This window comes from Leptosomus discolor, chromosome 3 (assembly GCF_034619465.1).
Source record: "Leptosomus discolor isolate bLepDis1 chromosome 3, bLepDis1.hap2, whole genome shotgun sequence".
In the NCBI taxonomy this organism is placed as follows: Eukaryota; Metazoa; Chordata; class Aves; order Leptosomiformes; family Leptosomidae; genus Leptosomus; species Leptosomus discolor.
The window spans coordinates 50,988,857-51,005,492 of record NC_141393.1 but is presented as its reverse complement, the minus strand read 5'-3'; the positions used below and the strand labels follow the sequence as shown (position 1 = coordinate 51,005,492).

General features: G+C 44.3%; 1 protein-coding gene across 3 annotated transcripts in view; it reads right to left on the bottom strand.

Moving 5' to 3' along the window:
• PTPRF (protein tyrosine phosphatase receptor type F) overlaps positions 1-16,636 on the bottom strand; it is a 253,957-nt gene that overhangs the window by 85,014 nt on the left and 152,307 nt on the right. For all 3 annotated transcript variants that reach the window (XM_086461941.1, XM_086461940.1, XM_086461942.1), the window contains one exon: positions 7,891-8,001. In XM_086461941.1, coding sequence (XP_086318067.1) covers positions 7,891-8,001 — 111 coding nt within the window. The remainder of the gene's footprint in view (positions 1-7,890; positions 8,002-16,636) is intronic.

The window sequence follows — 16,636 nt, the reverse complement described above, 5'->3', positions numbered from 1 at the left end:
AACGGAGCTTATCACATCTACATGGACTCAGCAGACAGCAAGGGGCTTCTGCCTTCTACTCAGCTCAGGATTGTTTCTTGCCCTTGCTCAGGAAGCACAGTGTTTCTGTCAAACCAGGCATACCTGTGAATGGCTGCCTTTCTGGAAAGCAGCACTAACATCACAACAAGGCAACAGAAACTCCAAGTGCTGCAAGCATGGACAAATCTTCTGCACTCGTTGGGACTGTGCGACTGAAAGGGTGAAGGCTGGTGAAGGGTTTAAGACCAGGGGATGATGCTGAAACAGCTACGGTAACAGCTGTCCCTGCTGCACAAGTGCAGCAGCTGCAGAGCCTCCTCCTGCTCTTGGGAAGGGCTGACGGATCGCAGCCATACCAAGGAGACTTGCTGTGGTGCCATTTGGCCTACATGGAGGCAAGGAGAGGGGTGCTGCTGTAGCTGGGGGATGGCCAGCAGCTTTGTTCTAGGGAACCTGGCAGGGATCACACCGCATCAGTGCGGATAGGAGTAGGCTCTCACAGTGGCTTTCCCCACAGGTTGACACTTCAGATTAGAGTTGGAAAGGTGAGGAGACACATGTGAAACACACTAATTGAAACAGATTACTTTCTGGTCTGTCAAACATGAACAAGTTTGGGGCCTGCTATTTGTCACTAATTGCTGGATTATCTCTTAATCTTTTATTATGTTAGTGGTTTATGGGGAATAAAAAACAGCAGCAGGCTATTTTGGAACAGCTGTAAGTCAAGAGGAAATACCTGGGCAGAAAGTTCTCTCTCCTTTCCATTTAGTTAATGCTTAAAGAGCTGCTGCTTTATCTGAGATAAACCTGATAAATGGTAAACTGAAAGTTTCATCTCCTTACAGATCCCATTCACATGCTCCCTTATCTCCAGTTCTCTATCTTTGTCACTCCTAAGAAGCATGTTTACCCAGCAGTTTTTCTGCTTTTTTCAAAACAAATGAGTCTGAGCAGTGACAGTAAATAATACCTGCCCTGCCACGTAAGGACAGGATTTAAGGCTGGGGTTACCCAAACTGTCCCCTGTGCAGAATACCATGGCTCACCAGGCATGCTACCGTGTTCCCACGAATCTGAGCTGCCTGGCAGCTAACTTGAACATGCCAGTCTCTGTGCAAGACAAAGCAAGTCAAGTCACAGCAGAAATGCCACCAGAGGATAGCAAACTCCAGGAGGTAAAAACAGTCTCTTTTTGAGATCAAAGTTGAAACAGCAAAGAAGTAAAGAGCAAGGCCATATCAGAGACGCATCTGCTAGTCCTGACTGTCAGATGGCTCCAGCTCTCTGTAAACAGAAATTCCCATGCTGATTGAATTTGGCTTTTACCCTGCCACAGACGTGCTCATCTTATGCAGCAGCAATACCCTAACCACAGCAGCTTGTTGCAGAAAGAACGAATTTGGGCTTATAGAAGGCTCTGCTTTTGTGTATGCTTGGGCATTAGCTGCCTGAAACAAGGCAGGGGGCTGTGGCCAGGATATGAATGCACAGGTCTGAGAGTTTAGATCACTAGCTCAAACAAAGGAATACATTGCTAAAGCTTTTCAGAGTGGGAAGCTAATACTTTCCTGAAAGCAACAAGAAAGTCCATTATCCCAATTGGCTCTGCAATTCTGCTGGGAACTGCTAGTATCTGTCCTTTGCCAAAACCCTCTGGTGCTATGCAAGGCATTAACATAAAGGCAAACCCAGACACTTTGGAATCCAAAAGACAGAGGTTAACAAAAACCCAGAGGGGGATGAACCTGTTCCTGCTTATCTCCAAAAGCACATCTTGTGCCTCAAGGACGCCACATAAATAAAATTTTATTCTTTACAGCTTTTAGAAGTATAGAGGAACAAAAGGACAGATTGTCTTTTTTATGCCAGATTACACGAGAATAAGACAACCTCCCATTATATGGGATGAACAATGTTCTCATGCCACAGTGATGAGTATATTCCATCCTAGAGAGGCAGACAGGATACTCAGGGTGCCCAACCATCCTTTCCCATTCATAGCGCACACACATGCATGCATGAATTCAATTAAGAGCAGAGAATCTCAGAGCACCAGAGATGGATTTCCTACTCTTTTGTGCAAGTGGATTGGAAGGGGAGGAAACGGATGTTTAGTCGGCACAGATATGCAGGCCTAATTGTTCCACAGATGTCTATGCAGGTCACATGGGGAGGGGGAAATAGTTTCCAAGTCCATTTCTGTGTTGCAGTATCATGCGCTGAGCCACCAGCCACTCTCTCTCTATTTTTCATAAAGGTCATTTTACAAATAAACAGACTTGAGCCTTGCATTGCACTTTTAACTGCCAAAGGACTTTGCAAGGAATAAAACTGTTAAGCTTACTGAGTTCTATAAAGCACATTGAAATCTTCAGATGAAATGTGCTAGCAGAAGGACAAATAACTATTTTTTGTTAGACTGTGATCATTACAATCATTATGACATAGTAAAATGCTACTAGAAACACTGACGGTGAACACACTTCACCCCAGGAGAAAACATGACAAAAATATTCATAGTAGTACATAGGGAAGAAAAAACTTGGCAGAAGCTTCTACATGGCTCTCTGGCTCTGAAGCCAGCCAGCTCCAGTACGAGGATACAGTCACAGCAGCAAGAGCCACAGTGCTGACTGAGCAGCAAATGTATGCTGGTGCCAAGTGCTGTGAAGCTCTTGCCATGCTGCCGGCTGCATTCACCCGGAGTCTGCTTCCAACTAGCCAAGGTGCATCTGCCCAAACTACAGCTGTTCTGACTTTGGCTGTAGCAGCAGCTTCAGCATGGAGCAGCACCCAGGGGCAAAGGAAATGAAGTTAAAAGTACCGAAATCCCGTAAAAAAAGAGTGCACTTTCTTCATCAAAGGGTCATTGCTCTCTGTTGCACTGATGTACTGCAGTGTTATCTTGAGGTCAGGACTGCACAGAATGTACACAGGGATATCATGGCCCTTCAGACCTGTAGCCCTCCTCAGCCATGTACCAACTGCTGAGGGGTAGTTATTCTGTGGCCTCTATCGCAGCCTGTTTTTGCTTCTTCTGATGGTCCAGGGCAGACAACTGTCTGAAGCAGCAGTCAGGGTCATCCAGTCTGATTCAACTGCCCGTTTGTGTTTCCTGTCATCCAGGCATCTCCCTCACAAGTCTCTCCCGTCTCTGCCTGTTTATGACTGCTGTCAGGCCCTCAAGCACCCGCAGTGCCCCTCTCTGGTCAAGTAATGTCACCCCCACCAGCCCTGACGAGAGGCGGGTTTAACGGAGCACATTGCCAGAGGCGTGCATACAGCTGGGTTGTAAACAAACGTATTCCTTGTTATTTAGCCATTTTTCAGACATTCCCAGTTTTGGTCACTGACTGATTGACCACTGTCCTCAGCTTTTACTCTTCTCCTGGCAATAGCCTTGATCTTTGACTGCTGTTGCTATTTTAGCTGTTTTAATATTTCATAAGCAGAAAATGTCCTTTTTAAAGGCTTCGAGTCTTGTTGCTCCAGGCCCATGTCAGTCATTCAGAATTATTACTATTTACACAAGGTCCCCACTGCATTAAGCATCATATAGCCACAAGTAGCCATTTCGGTGAGCTCCCTCTGTGTCTGAGCCTAAGCTACCGCCAAGTCCCCAAGTGTAAAAACCCTGTGGAGGGTTTCCCCACTTCAAGGGACAGAGCCACAATCCTAAATACATTTTGGGTGACAGCTCTTTAGTGAAACTTGGCAAATAAAACTTCAGACTCCAAGCAAGTGTCCCGGCTGCCAAACAAAATGCTAGCCTGGCCTTTCAAAACGCAGATCAAGAAACCACACATTTTTGCAGTAATACCATTTCTATTTACTGCAGTCTGATTTACTAGTTTGAGATTTGGGAACAGAGGAGACAATTAATTGAGTTTTAAATGGGCTTTTGTTAAAACCAGCTGTGCAGCTGCTTCTCTACAATATGTGTAGCATTTTGGGACAGTGAACTTGCTGCACTTGCCTCACTGGACTGTGCCTTGAAGGCCTGAAAAGCAGACTTAAGAAGTTAAAACTGGGCAACAGATTTCTCATTTGCTGGGAAGTACGCAGCCAATGCTCCAATAAGTACTATCCTAATAGTATTTGCAATTCTCACTTCTGTAAGCAGCACTGGGGTACACACCTAGTGAACTCTACAGTGTATTAGTAAGGATATTCTTATACACAGTCTTCTTGCTCATCTGCTTCATTCAAGTAGGAAAAAATTAATGTCATGTGTACAGAAAGAGAAGGGCAGAAAACCCCTTTCATACAGGGAAATAGCCATATAACAGCACATCTATTTAGGGGAGCACCACACAGGCCACCTTCACAGGCATTTCACAGGACGAGATTTTTGGCTGAAAATGCTCCTTTCTGTGCAGATGTATCTAAAGATCTAGGCAAATCAAGAGTGAAATGTGTTCATAAAAAAATAATAGTGTAGGTGAATCAGTGCAATTATACTATACTCCCAGTGAGCATGATGAAATGACACCATCACTTTTTTTTTTCCCCACACGAGACCCAGTCTGCCTTCTACTCTTAAATGAATTTCTTGTATGTCTTGAATTGACTTCTTGGATTTTTGCTGCTAAATCAGACAGTAAGCTCTCTGGATTAGAAGAATCACATCTACCACACAATTCTATTCCATTCTCTTCTCCCTGCAGCACCATCAAGTCCCAAATCTAATCATTGTTATGATGTACTGTGGTACATGCAACCACAGACTACAAATGGATGAGCGTTCTTTCATGGTGGTAACGTCAACATCCAGACTAGCACTGGAAAGCATGCTTGTGCTGAAACGGAGGGATAGCAATATGACACTTTGCCCCTTTGATGTCCCTGCTGTGCCCTAGATAGCCACCTTGCCCTGGCATGCTCCCTGCTCTTGCTTTTACTCTGTTCTTACTCCTCTGATGGTCTGGATGTTTTCTGCAGCCCTCCATGCATGGAGGGCTGAAGAGCAGCAGTGTGAGGTAGTCAGCTCCCAGCGCTGGTCCCCAGCCCCATCCTGGCTCTGCAGCAGCGGACACAGACCTGTCAGTCCAGAAGCAGAAGGCTTATGAGGATTGCTTTCCAGCACACTTAGTAAGATGAAAATAATAGCTTCAAGGAAAATGCATCCATTTTCCTTTACAAATCCCTGGTGTGGAAATGTTTTAACTTTTAATGAAGTCCATCTGTGCAGAAGTGCTGGCTCTAAAGGATTCACAAAGACACTGGCGTAGCCTGCTCCTGCCTCCCCCTGTTCCTTCATTGATACGGGAGGCCCTGAGCAGTGCCTGGATACTCCTTCTCAGCACCCAGTATCCTCCTTTGTTGGCATGAAAAGTATGATAAAGATGCTAATGAGCCTGTGCTTTCTGACACAGCACACTCACAAAGAATTACCTGGGAGGCTAGGAAAGGGGAGGACATGATCAAAAACATAAACCCCAAGAGTCAAGAGACAAACAAACATTTGAACTATTAAAAAACCAATAGGTTGTAAATGAGAGCACAAGCAGTTCTGAGCACTACACAGGGTGGAAATTAGTACTGCTGCTCAGTATTCTGCCATGCTTTCTGAGAAATGGCCAACTTCTTGGGTATTTGCCGCAATGAGGTCAATCATTATGAAACCACCATGCAGTGGCAGTGCAGTCAACACAGTTAACTTGCACTGTAATTTAGCATTAATTAATGTCTGCTCTAGTAAAGATGTAGGCACTTTCTGAAGACCTTACTGTAAGTGACAACACTGTACGACTAGCGCAAGAAAAAAAACCCAAGGATTCTTTTATTCTGCATCTCAGACCTGAGAAAGTAAGATATTTTAATTTTTTTTCTTGCTTGTTAAAGAAATAACATACTGTTCTTGGTTTGACTAAATTTTTGAAGTCATTAACTAATATAGTAGCAATTTTGTTTTTTTGGTAGAATATTTGCTATCAGAAACTGTAAGCACAAATTCGATCTAGGACCTAGTAAGCACAGTGAATTTCATCTGACAAAAATTTATGGGGTATCCTGTCTTAAATATACAGCAGGGCTTTATCAGGATCACACAGGTTGGAGACTGACATTGTAAAGATTATGTGCAATAAAAAGGCTTGTTCCAAAAATTTATGTGTAAGAAAATGACAGTTACAGGAAAGCATATATCTAAGAACATGCTTTCTTCGGTGAATGTCGGGATCCTCTCACAGGTGCAGACTATCCATGGCCCATGCCTAGCCCAAACAGGACAGATGAACTTTGCTGAGCAGCAAGCCAAGTGTAAAATTCATTACACTCCTCAGTCCTATGGGATTCACTTGCTAAATAAAGAGCGCTTATTAGTAAGAAATTGGAAAGTGGTTAAGAGGAGGCTTTTCTACCTCTTGAAGCTCCTGTGCCTTTTTTCAGCCCCATCTCTATAGAAAATGGAACATTGAGAGTCTGAACATGTCACAGGAAGCGAAAGCATCCCAAATACTGCAGCAGAACGGCTGGGTATCCACACAAACCTATGCAACAGCAGCCAACCTGGTAACTAGGATCCTTTCTGTCAGAGTGCAAAGTGATAATCTAGGATGAGTTTTAGTACAGCTTGCCTGAAAAAATGAACTGGTAAGAATACAGGGAGTTTAAAATCATCCATAATTACACTGTGAGAGTGAAATGAGTGATTCCACTGCACAGATATAGCTTCATCTTCTGAATATGCTTAATTGGCTACTTCAGTCTTCCAAAGACTCTTATAATCCAAATTACGCTGCAAAATAAAAAAGCAGTCCCCCAGAATAAGCAAAGAAAACGCCAGAAGCAACCCCTAGAAGCAAAAACATAGCATGTGAAGACTTCATCATTCTCATGTCCTCTTTCCATACTAAGCAATGTATATACAGCTTTAAGATTGTATTTTCTTTCTTCAAAATAGAGGAAGGAAGAAATGGAGATTTTATTATTAGACAGTTGATTTACTATGTGGAAATAAAATCTGGTTCTAACTTCCTAACCAACAACAGGTTGCACCAGCACAAGAATCTTCTTTCTCTTCTTGGGAAAATCCGTAACTACATTTCCCAGCGGTTCCCGACCAGTAGCTCTGGTTATACAGAGTTTCATATGAAGCAGCACACTTTTTTCTTGCTGAAATCAACAGAAAGTGTACAGGGAATTTAGCCCTTGCTTCTCTCCAAGGTAACTCAAACACTTTTAATGTACAGAAAGAAAACTGGCTGGAGACTGCCCTAATGTAAAACCTAGTTATTCTGGTATGTTGAAAAGAGTTTTAAATTGGCAACATAGCATAACCATTAGAAAAATCACTTTACATGAATTGCGGCTAATTTCCAGCAGGTTCCCACTGTGAGCCGTTAATACCCAGAGGCTCAATCATTGATGCATATAAGACAGATTAGGACAACTCCAAAAAGCTGTTCAGTTTTTAAACATACACATTCAAAAGCAGAGGCCTAAATATAAGCTCACCTATAGCTGAGCACCTCTGGCTCATCAAAGCATGACCAGTTTTACACTACTCCACCAAAGGTTAGTTTATACTAAAAGGATTTAGCACCCCTCGATCCCGATTAATATAGCTATGTCACAAAGTTACGGAGTTCAAGGGAGAAAGGAATTCCAGTTCTGCCCATATTTCAGCATTTTACGTAACACTATATAAACAGCAAAAACAGAGTTCCAGAAAAGTGAGACAAACACAACATGGATCAAGGATATCCTTGAACTTAACTTGCTGCTTTTTGAGCAAAAGGCCACATCACACAATCCACGAAGTGTGATCAGGGCACTAATACAAGTAACATATTCCTTCACTGAAAGGCATGGAGACTTTTGGGCAGGAGGGGAGTGACCTCCTTGGGTGGAAGGTGCTCTTACCTCGAACATAAAGATTAGCTGGGGCAGAGTAGCGGGTTCCTGCGCTGTTGGTTGCAACACATTCGTATTTGCCTTGGTCTGACTCCTCACTGTTTTCTATTTGAAGAGCTCCTGCACACAAACAAGATGACACAGACAATTCAGGTTAAGGCAAATATAACAACTGAACAGCCAGCCTCAGGAAAGGAAGGCTATGCCCCACACTTTTAAAGTATCTTCCTGGATAAATATATTGTGATGTTCCTCAGACCCACAGGGTACCAGCATGCGGCCAAAAGGTACCCCGTCTGCTGTTAGAAGCTTGTGAAATTGATTATTGTTATTTTTTTAATGTACAGGGCACCAGTTACTGATGTATTTCCAACTGCCCCAACCACTTATATTCATTGCTTCAATAAAGGAAAAAAACATACACATACACACATATTAATTACAGCTTCATAAGGGACTCCTGTCTGATAAAAGGACCTTTAATAAGCCTTTAATCAAAACAGCCAAGCACAAGGCACATTAGCTGTTTGTTTCTTATCTGATGCACACAAAGCCTAGCAAACGCTCAACAAATTGCAACCTTCCCACAGAAACTAGCAGAGTCCTGTCTCTCCCACCTCACCACCCCTCCTTCCAACAGACACCCCCGTTTGAGAAAACACTTTGCCTTTTGTCAGCTTTCTCCATGTCAGTGATCTCCTTGTTTTTTCAGATTTCACTATATGTGGTATAAAAAGATTAGAAACTCAGGCTGAGACATCAGAGATATACACCAATGCACCGCACCCATTTTGCCGCACGGCACTCACATGAAAGCCACCTTCCTGTTTTCCCAGCAGTACCCGCTCCTCCAGCTTTGGGTCATGAATAGCTGCTTAGCTGAGACTGTAGGTTCCTAGGAACATGATCTGATCCTATCCCCAAAGACCCAGATGCATGAGGGGCACATCTAAATAATTGCAAGAATTGTCAGTGAACAGAGTAGCAATTTACATGGGGAAACTGTAGAGTACCCATGATGTGGAAGTGAGCACTGGTCTAAGGTGGTTTTCTCTGATCTGCTCAGCCTATTTCACTGGTGTCCAGGGAGGCTGCTCTTTCATCCAATTTCTTGCCTAGCACAGATGACTGCAAAACTGGTCACATCTACACTCCCCTAACCAGGCCACATATGGATACTAAAAGATGGAGATGAAGAGAAGTAAGGAAGCAGGATGCATATGACAGCAAGCTGGCACTGTAGGAGCGAACGGCTGTTGGCTAGACACTGAAGTGGCTGGTGCTCAGCCTGCTTCCCCCAGGCAACATGGGAACAATTTTTAAAGTGTCTCCAAGTGCTCAGATTCTGCTGGTTAGGATTGCTTGTAAGAAGGGAACTCTGCTCACAAACCATATACTGAACTTAAAGAAAACATTAACACCTTTGCTTGTAAGGATCTGAACTAATTTTTGCCTGCCACGGTTCAAAACGACCACTGAGAGCAGCACTGAGAACAGCTGGAGAAATTGCCTTCTCCCTTCTCACTGGTTCAAGCTGTAGAGGTCAAACTCAGTTTTTCATATCATTGGAACAGAAGAAAAACTAATGTGAATCAATCGCTGCCACCTACATTATTTAGAACGATACATTGAGACCGTGGCATAAGTCTATATGTCACGGGGAAAAATGAACTTCCCTGGGTTCTGCCATATAATAAAAATGATGTACAGAGCTCTCCCTATTGTTGCATTACTGCTTGAAATGAGGCTTCAGCTAGACAGAGAAAGTGTGTTCGCAGAAGTCTTTCCACCTACTAACAAAAGGACCTGCCAGCTTTCCCTAGCCATGGTGTTCTCTGGACACCCACAGTCTAAAGCCTACAGAGCACTGCTGCTTTGAGAATGTTGAATTTCTACATGCTGTATGGGAAAAAACATCTTCAAGCAGACAGCAGCATGACGTTCAGTGGAGCAGGACGAAGCTTCCCAGCACTGACAAGACACAGAGAAACAAGAGAATCTAGAAAAGGAAAAGACCTATTAGGTTATCCTGTGCATCCCTGGGGGCCAGTGTGGGATTGCTCCTATTTTAAGTGTACTTATGTTATGTCCAATCCCATTTTAAATGTGCCGAGTGATAGGTCTTTCACCACTTCCTCAAGGAATTGATGCCACAGCCTGGTTATGCTCTCTGTCAGTAAGATTTTCCTGGAACTCACCATATATTATCCCCTTCTTAATTTCTGCTCATTACGGTGGGCACGTGTGTGCTGCAGAGTTCATTCTGAGTGCTTGCATCAGGCTTAGCTAGGAAAAGCTGTTTGCTGTAAAACATACCCAAACTTAAAAAACCAACCAACCAAGCAACAGTGGGTATCATCACCCTGAGGAAGACCCTACCTCTGATGTAGCTCTCATCAGCTGGCTGGGCTGAAAGCAGAGTCAGCCTCAGGTGGCAGGCAGTGGTGTCTCCCTAGAAAAAAGTCAAGTCCCTAGATAATTCTGCCATGAACGCATACCTTTGTATAGGACTTTTAGCCATTTAATACATACCACTGTTATTTATACCCTTTATACTTGAGATCATCACGCCTCCTAAATGTTGGTTAGTCAAACTGTTTTTTAGCTCTAGGGATCTCACCACCAGTGCTGGAGAGAGAAGAGGAAAACGTAAGAGGATGAAGAAAATGAAGGCAGAGGGCAGTTTCAGATTACATGCTATTATTGCCTGTCAGTTCTGCAGCCAATGCAGACCAATGTCTAGAATCATACTATGAACATGTAACACGTGTCAGCAACTGCCTACAAACTGCTCAGGGACATTGGGCAAAGGATTCTGGTTTTGTCTGGGTTGGCACAACTATTTAAGCTATGATGCACCAGCAGCAAGAGGGAACCCAGAAAGCAGAAGGAAGTTAACACAAACCTCTCAACTGAACCAGAAAGAAAACAGTTACTGCAATAAACCATCATTAGACAAACATACAGGTCCCACAGTATAGCTGACAGATAGCAGATAGTGGAACGACCACAGTAAACTTACGGCAGTCAGTGGGACTATAAGGGTTTTCTTGAAGGGCAACCTGCAACTAAGGGATGGATACAGGAAAGTGTAGGTATTTCAGGGTATGGAGATTTATCAATAAAGTTAAGAAGCTCAGACACTGCTAGGATCAGAAAGCTGGAGACAAAAATGCATCTGAGCTTTGGGAAAAACTCCGTAAGTATAAAATGCTCTAGGCCCTAATTCAGTCATCCCAGTGAAAGGCAATAGCTTCATCTCTTGGAGTATTCAAGTCTAGACTGGAAGACACAAGGAGCTACAGGAAATGAAGCGAGTCCTGAGTAGCTCCTTTCCCTGAAGTTCATGGAAGCTGCATCCAAAGACCCTCAAAAGTGCAGTGAATTCTTTGCTTTGACAAGCGCAAAGGACCTGATTTCTATTCCTAGCTCTCTCAGCACCTCATCTCATAATCTTCTGTACCTCTGCAAACCAGGGCTAAGAAGGCTGATTTACTTTTTTTCATTGCTATGGGATTTCTGTTGCACAAGCTGCTGAGTAAGGTCTTGTTCACACAGGATGTTACTACAGATTTCTCATATGGACTCCTCCAGTGTTCCTGTGTCAGATGCCTTGTTCTTGTTTGCATGGCTGAGTCCTGATGTGCAATCAGATAGCATAGCTTCAGCGGATGCATGAGGACCATCTACCATCAGGATGTGCACATGTGTACAGAGAGGAGCAGCGAACAACTTGTTTGGGAGCTCATGGGGCTCTGCAGCAGTACGTGCACATCAGAGCGAAACCTCTCCCTGCTGAGCACCACTCGACCTCCGCTGCCTCCTAAGCACCCTGAACCACAGCGGGGCTCCAGCAGAAGAGAGGCAGCCATTCCTCCCACGCTGCGATGTCATGTTGATCTCGCTTGCGGCTCAGATCTGTTCCTGGTAACACATCTCAGCTTATCAGAGAGCTGACAGCTCCTAAGAAAAACCCCTGTCTGTTCTTCAGTGCCAGGGAGAATGGTGACAAGGCAGAGCTTCCTGGGGCTGAGGGCAGGAGCCAGCCCTGCTGACTAACAAGCAGCCCTTATAGGTTCTTCACTCTGTGCTGGTATCTCCTTGCCAGTGCCTTCCCTGCTCTCCCAGCTTTTTCTTTTGCTCTTTAAACTTGGGCAGAGACAGCAGCCCCATTAGCAGTTCTCCAAGATGCTTATCTATTCAAATATACTTGTGCTCACACAGAATCATTAGTTGCAGTGACAGTGGTTAAAAGAAGCATATAAAAAGTGCACTGCAGAGAGAGCATGGAGAAGGCAGATCCTGATAAGGACTGATTCTCAGTAGCACTTGGTACTGTTGTGTCATGGATGGCTTGTCATTCTCTCCTCTAGGTGACAAACCAAATGTAAACAGCTCCGAACTGCCACACAAATTGATCTCTCTGAAATCCTGCTCCGTAGCTCCTCAGGTACTTGTACGCTCTTCTCCCAGAGAGCACCGCACCGTGCTAAACACAGCAGATCTTGGGGCAACACTCTTCCATATCTATTCCGGTCAGAGCTCCATCCTCAGCAGTGGGAGCAGCTCCATTTCTCTAGCAGGGCATTCACAGCCTCAGCCCCCCGGCTTAGAGTCAGGGGACTGACCTTTTGCTTTGGTTACAAAATCTGACACGGAATTAAATGCTCCTGTAAGTACCCAAGAGTCAGAGGAACCAGGCTGCAGTCACAGCACTCATCTAAGGAAAGGACTTGCAAGGCAGATGTTATTGAACCCAGCTACCTGACCAGGGCCCGTCCTCTTAAGGAAGAGGTAAATTTTGCCCACCCTGCACACTACAGCACATGGCTACCCCAAACCACTCCCTTCTCTTTCCCCCTGCCTCCCACCAGCTTCCTCCACAGAAACACCACCTGACTTTTCCTGAAGCAGTATTCTTAGCCATCCCTTCAGCCAGTGCTCAGGTTTGGGTCTCAATCCCCCTTCTGCTAGAAATTCCTTTGCAAAGAAGGAGAATCCTCCAAACAAAATTCAGGGAGCTGAGGCAAGACCAGACCAAACAAGGACCCATAAATATGAATGTGGTGAAGAAAGAGACACTGTGAAGCCCTGACAATGAGGGAGTTAGACTTTGACACCCTGGCTGCTCCCCAAGATAACCAACACCTGACGTGGGAGCTGTGGAAAAACTGAAAGACACCAAAACCATGCAAGAGCCACTAATAATGGAAATAAGCATTTCCCATATTCATTGTTTTTGTAATTTGTAACAGCTGCATCTCCCAGCTGTTACGGAGGATTGCACCTAGCCTCCACCAGCCATCAGCACTGCCAATTATGCAGAACAAGATAACTACAAATATATTTTCATTGTTAGTGTTCATTATGGCCATTATGCCTGAGAGGCCAGTGATTGGCATGCACAGAGCCTGTTTGGGATGGCAGCACTGTTGAGAAATCACTCTCCTGTGCACCAGGGGCAGCCTCTGATAGCACCTGGCTGTTGCCACTGAGCCAAACTTGGGCAGAGGGCGCAGAGGAGATCCAATGTGCTTGGCAGCATGAGGTCTCCTCTTAAGACAGTGGAGTTTCAGGATGCTCTTATCTCTCACCAGCAGGCACAGGAAATCTTGGGGGACTCTTTGTCAGAACCAAAACTACAGCACTGTCAAATGCACAGTAACGCCTTTGTATGCTTCTAAAGGGACAAGAGTCAATCTGAATCTGAACAGTAAGAAACACGGCATTACAAACATTTCCAGGCACTACCCCACCCAACCTCCCCCCGACACTGTCTGCTCCTGCAAGCATATCTTCTCATTTTTAAATTGTTTCCCTTGCGCTTTTTTTTTGTGACTGGAAAAGCTCAAGAAACAGGAAAAAACCCCTACCATATACAAAGTGCAATCAAATGTACAAACACATGCTCAAAAAGAGACAGCAAAATTCTTTTAGCTTCCTCTAATCTCTTTGGATAGCTCTACGCTCCAGCTCGCAGGACAGCGTCAAAATACTGGATCTATATTTAAACCAGTTTGCTCAGGACTGGAAAAGATTTAGCTGCAGCTATACAGAAGTCAGTGTGGGTGTTTACCTGGCTTCCCAGACAGACAGCTTCTGACACCCAAGTGAGCTGATCTAAAGTTAATTCAGACAGACCTCTGCTATGCTGACATCTGCAGGGAAGAAACACTCTTATGTATAGGAACCTCAGATATTTCCTGTGGTGACAGAAAAGAAATAAATCTGACTGGAGAGGGATAACGCCTGAGATGATGATATTTCTTTACCTCCTCATGTGCATCCAGTCTACTGCCTGTTCAGTCCAGCACCCACCAGAAACACAACCGTGCTCTGCTCTCTCTCTCACAGCCTGGGGTATGAAAATGCAGCCAGGTTTTACAAAAGGTCGAGTGAGTTCAATCCCACAGAAATGCTGGAAATGAGTATCTTATATTCTACTTTAAAAATAAAAATGGGGCAGAACTTGCTTAAACACAGATTTGCTGATACTGTCTGTGGGTCACCTTAAGAACCTAGCTATTGCCTAATCTGATGGGCATCTGCCAGCTCCATGTCCTTCTGATGAACAAGAAGGGATTTCAAGATTGAGTTACTATCTGGGGCAGTCCCAGAGGGGTAAAGAGTAAGGCTACAAATAGAGATTCTGAATTACAAATGGCAACTCCTCTCATTTCAGGGAAGCCAAAGATGTTTTGGACAGAAAGGACCAAGTATGTGGGGGTAAGGTCAAACAAGATTTTTAGAGAGAAAAATATCCTCTTGTTTGGAGAGGTGCATGGTAGAATTTCTCAGGTCGTCCTCTTGCTAATCATGTGCTGATCCCTGTGAGTGGGTTCTCCACTGCTCTGGCACAAAGGCCTGGGGTAACGCTCAAACCTCCCAAGTACTCCAGACACACAACTCCTAGTGACACAGTCACAGTGGCAATTAAATCAAACCACACCCCCCACACCCCCCACACCCCCCCCATTATTACCAAAAGGGTTTGTTAAGAGTCATTAGTTCACCCTTCCTTTCAGACCAAATTAACGGATTCCAAAGCATCAAACTTACCTTAATGAGGAACAAGAGTGCAGCTGGGTATAGAACATGCAGAACAGTCACTTCTACATGGACACAACCTCACCATCACAAAAACACTTTCATCTAATCTGTCATTATCTTTAGAAATTCAATGACCTCCATCTTAAATAAAAGGCATTAGGCTGACAGAAATCCTCTGGGAGAAGCCAGAGAGCAGCACATGGCTTCTGTCTGCTCTCACAGAAATGTCATCTTTGACGTTCAAACAGGACACATATATTTTAAATAATGTCAAGAACACTCTTAAAGTATCTCATCAGGACTCAAACAGGTGTGGGGGTGCAGGGAACTTATGTTTTATGAGATGGATGGTTCTTTCCACAGAGATGTGTTCAGTTCCCAAGCAGGACGTATGGAGCATCCATGTGGTTCTGGTGCTGAGTCACTAATGTCATCAGATAGGGTGGGCATGCAGCAAGCGCGCGGGGAGGCCCCCGGGATGGCTGCGCGCTCGGCGTGCATGGCTGGGAGCTCAGAGCACTCAGCTAGTTAGTGTTCAATCTGTCATTTCATTTCAGGATTTAGAGCAGAAATAGGAGATGAAGAAATAGTTTAAGGAGCTTGTAACATCACAGCTGTCAATCTCCAGCGTTCCAAAGGGAGGAATGACAGATATATAAGCCCATTCATATCAAAATAAAGTTTGCACTCTTTTTCCCTGACCCAGATTTGCTGCAGAGGCAACTTAATGCAAATACACATCAAATGGCAATCCACATTTAATCTAATATCACTTAACCCCCAGCAACAGAACCAGTTCCAAAGAATCAGATTATTAACTTCGAGCAGTGATTCAGGGAAAAGGGAGAGGAAAGGGGAGAAGGGGGAAAACTGAACAAACGAGGTTGTGTTGATTTGTATTTGGTAGTCATTCTGTCAAGAAATCCAGGGGTCAGTCAGCAGGGATAATCAAAATCACAAGAGAATTCAGAAGGGCCTTAGCATGTCATGCTGATTAACATGCTGTAAATTAATCTAAAGAGACGGCTTTGAGTGTCTAGGCTAGAAAAGACAACACTCCAATTGGAAAGTCATTACTGGTGCATATAGGCTGTGAAAACTAGCCAGGGACTGCACACACTGGGTTGTCAAACCAGGAGTGGGTTTAATTAATGAAGGCTTAAAGCAGACAGATATGCTTCTGATTCATCTGTTTGAAACAAATCTTTGTGCTGCAAAGCAGCATTGGCTTGTCTGGCTCAGCAAGCAGAGTCTGGGGCAGTGGTTCTCCACTATGCTGCCGCATTAGACGGTTAGCACACTTAAAAGACAAACATGAGGAATGCAAACAACGGTGCTCCTCATACCAGAGCCAGATTTGCTCAAACTTTCAAGAATTTATCTCCTTCTGATTAGAGTTTCATGCCCATTAGCAGCAGCAGCAGAGAAGAACTGGACTGTTCTCTTGTGAGAATGTTACCTCCTTACTTACACCAAAGCGATCCATCACCCCCTAGACACAAAACTCAGAGGCCACAACTGTGTGGAAGCTCAGAGACTTGCAGGAGCTGCAGGAGACATCAACACTCCCGTGGCAGAGGCCAGGGATCATTTTCCAGTTTGCAAACTTTCCACTGAATAACTCCCTTTCAACAGTGCAAAATCGTAATGGATGAGCCTAAAAGAAATCACGCTAAAACCCAACCAAAATAAGCACGCTACTGGG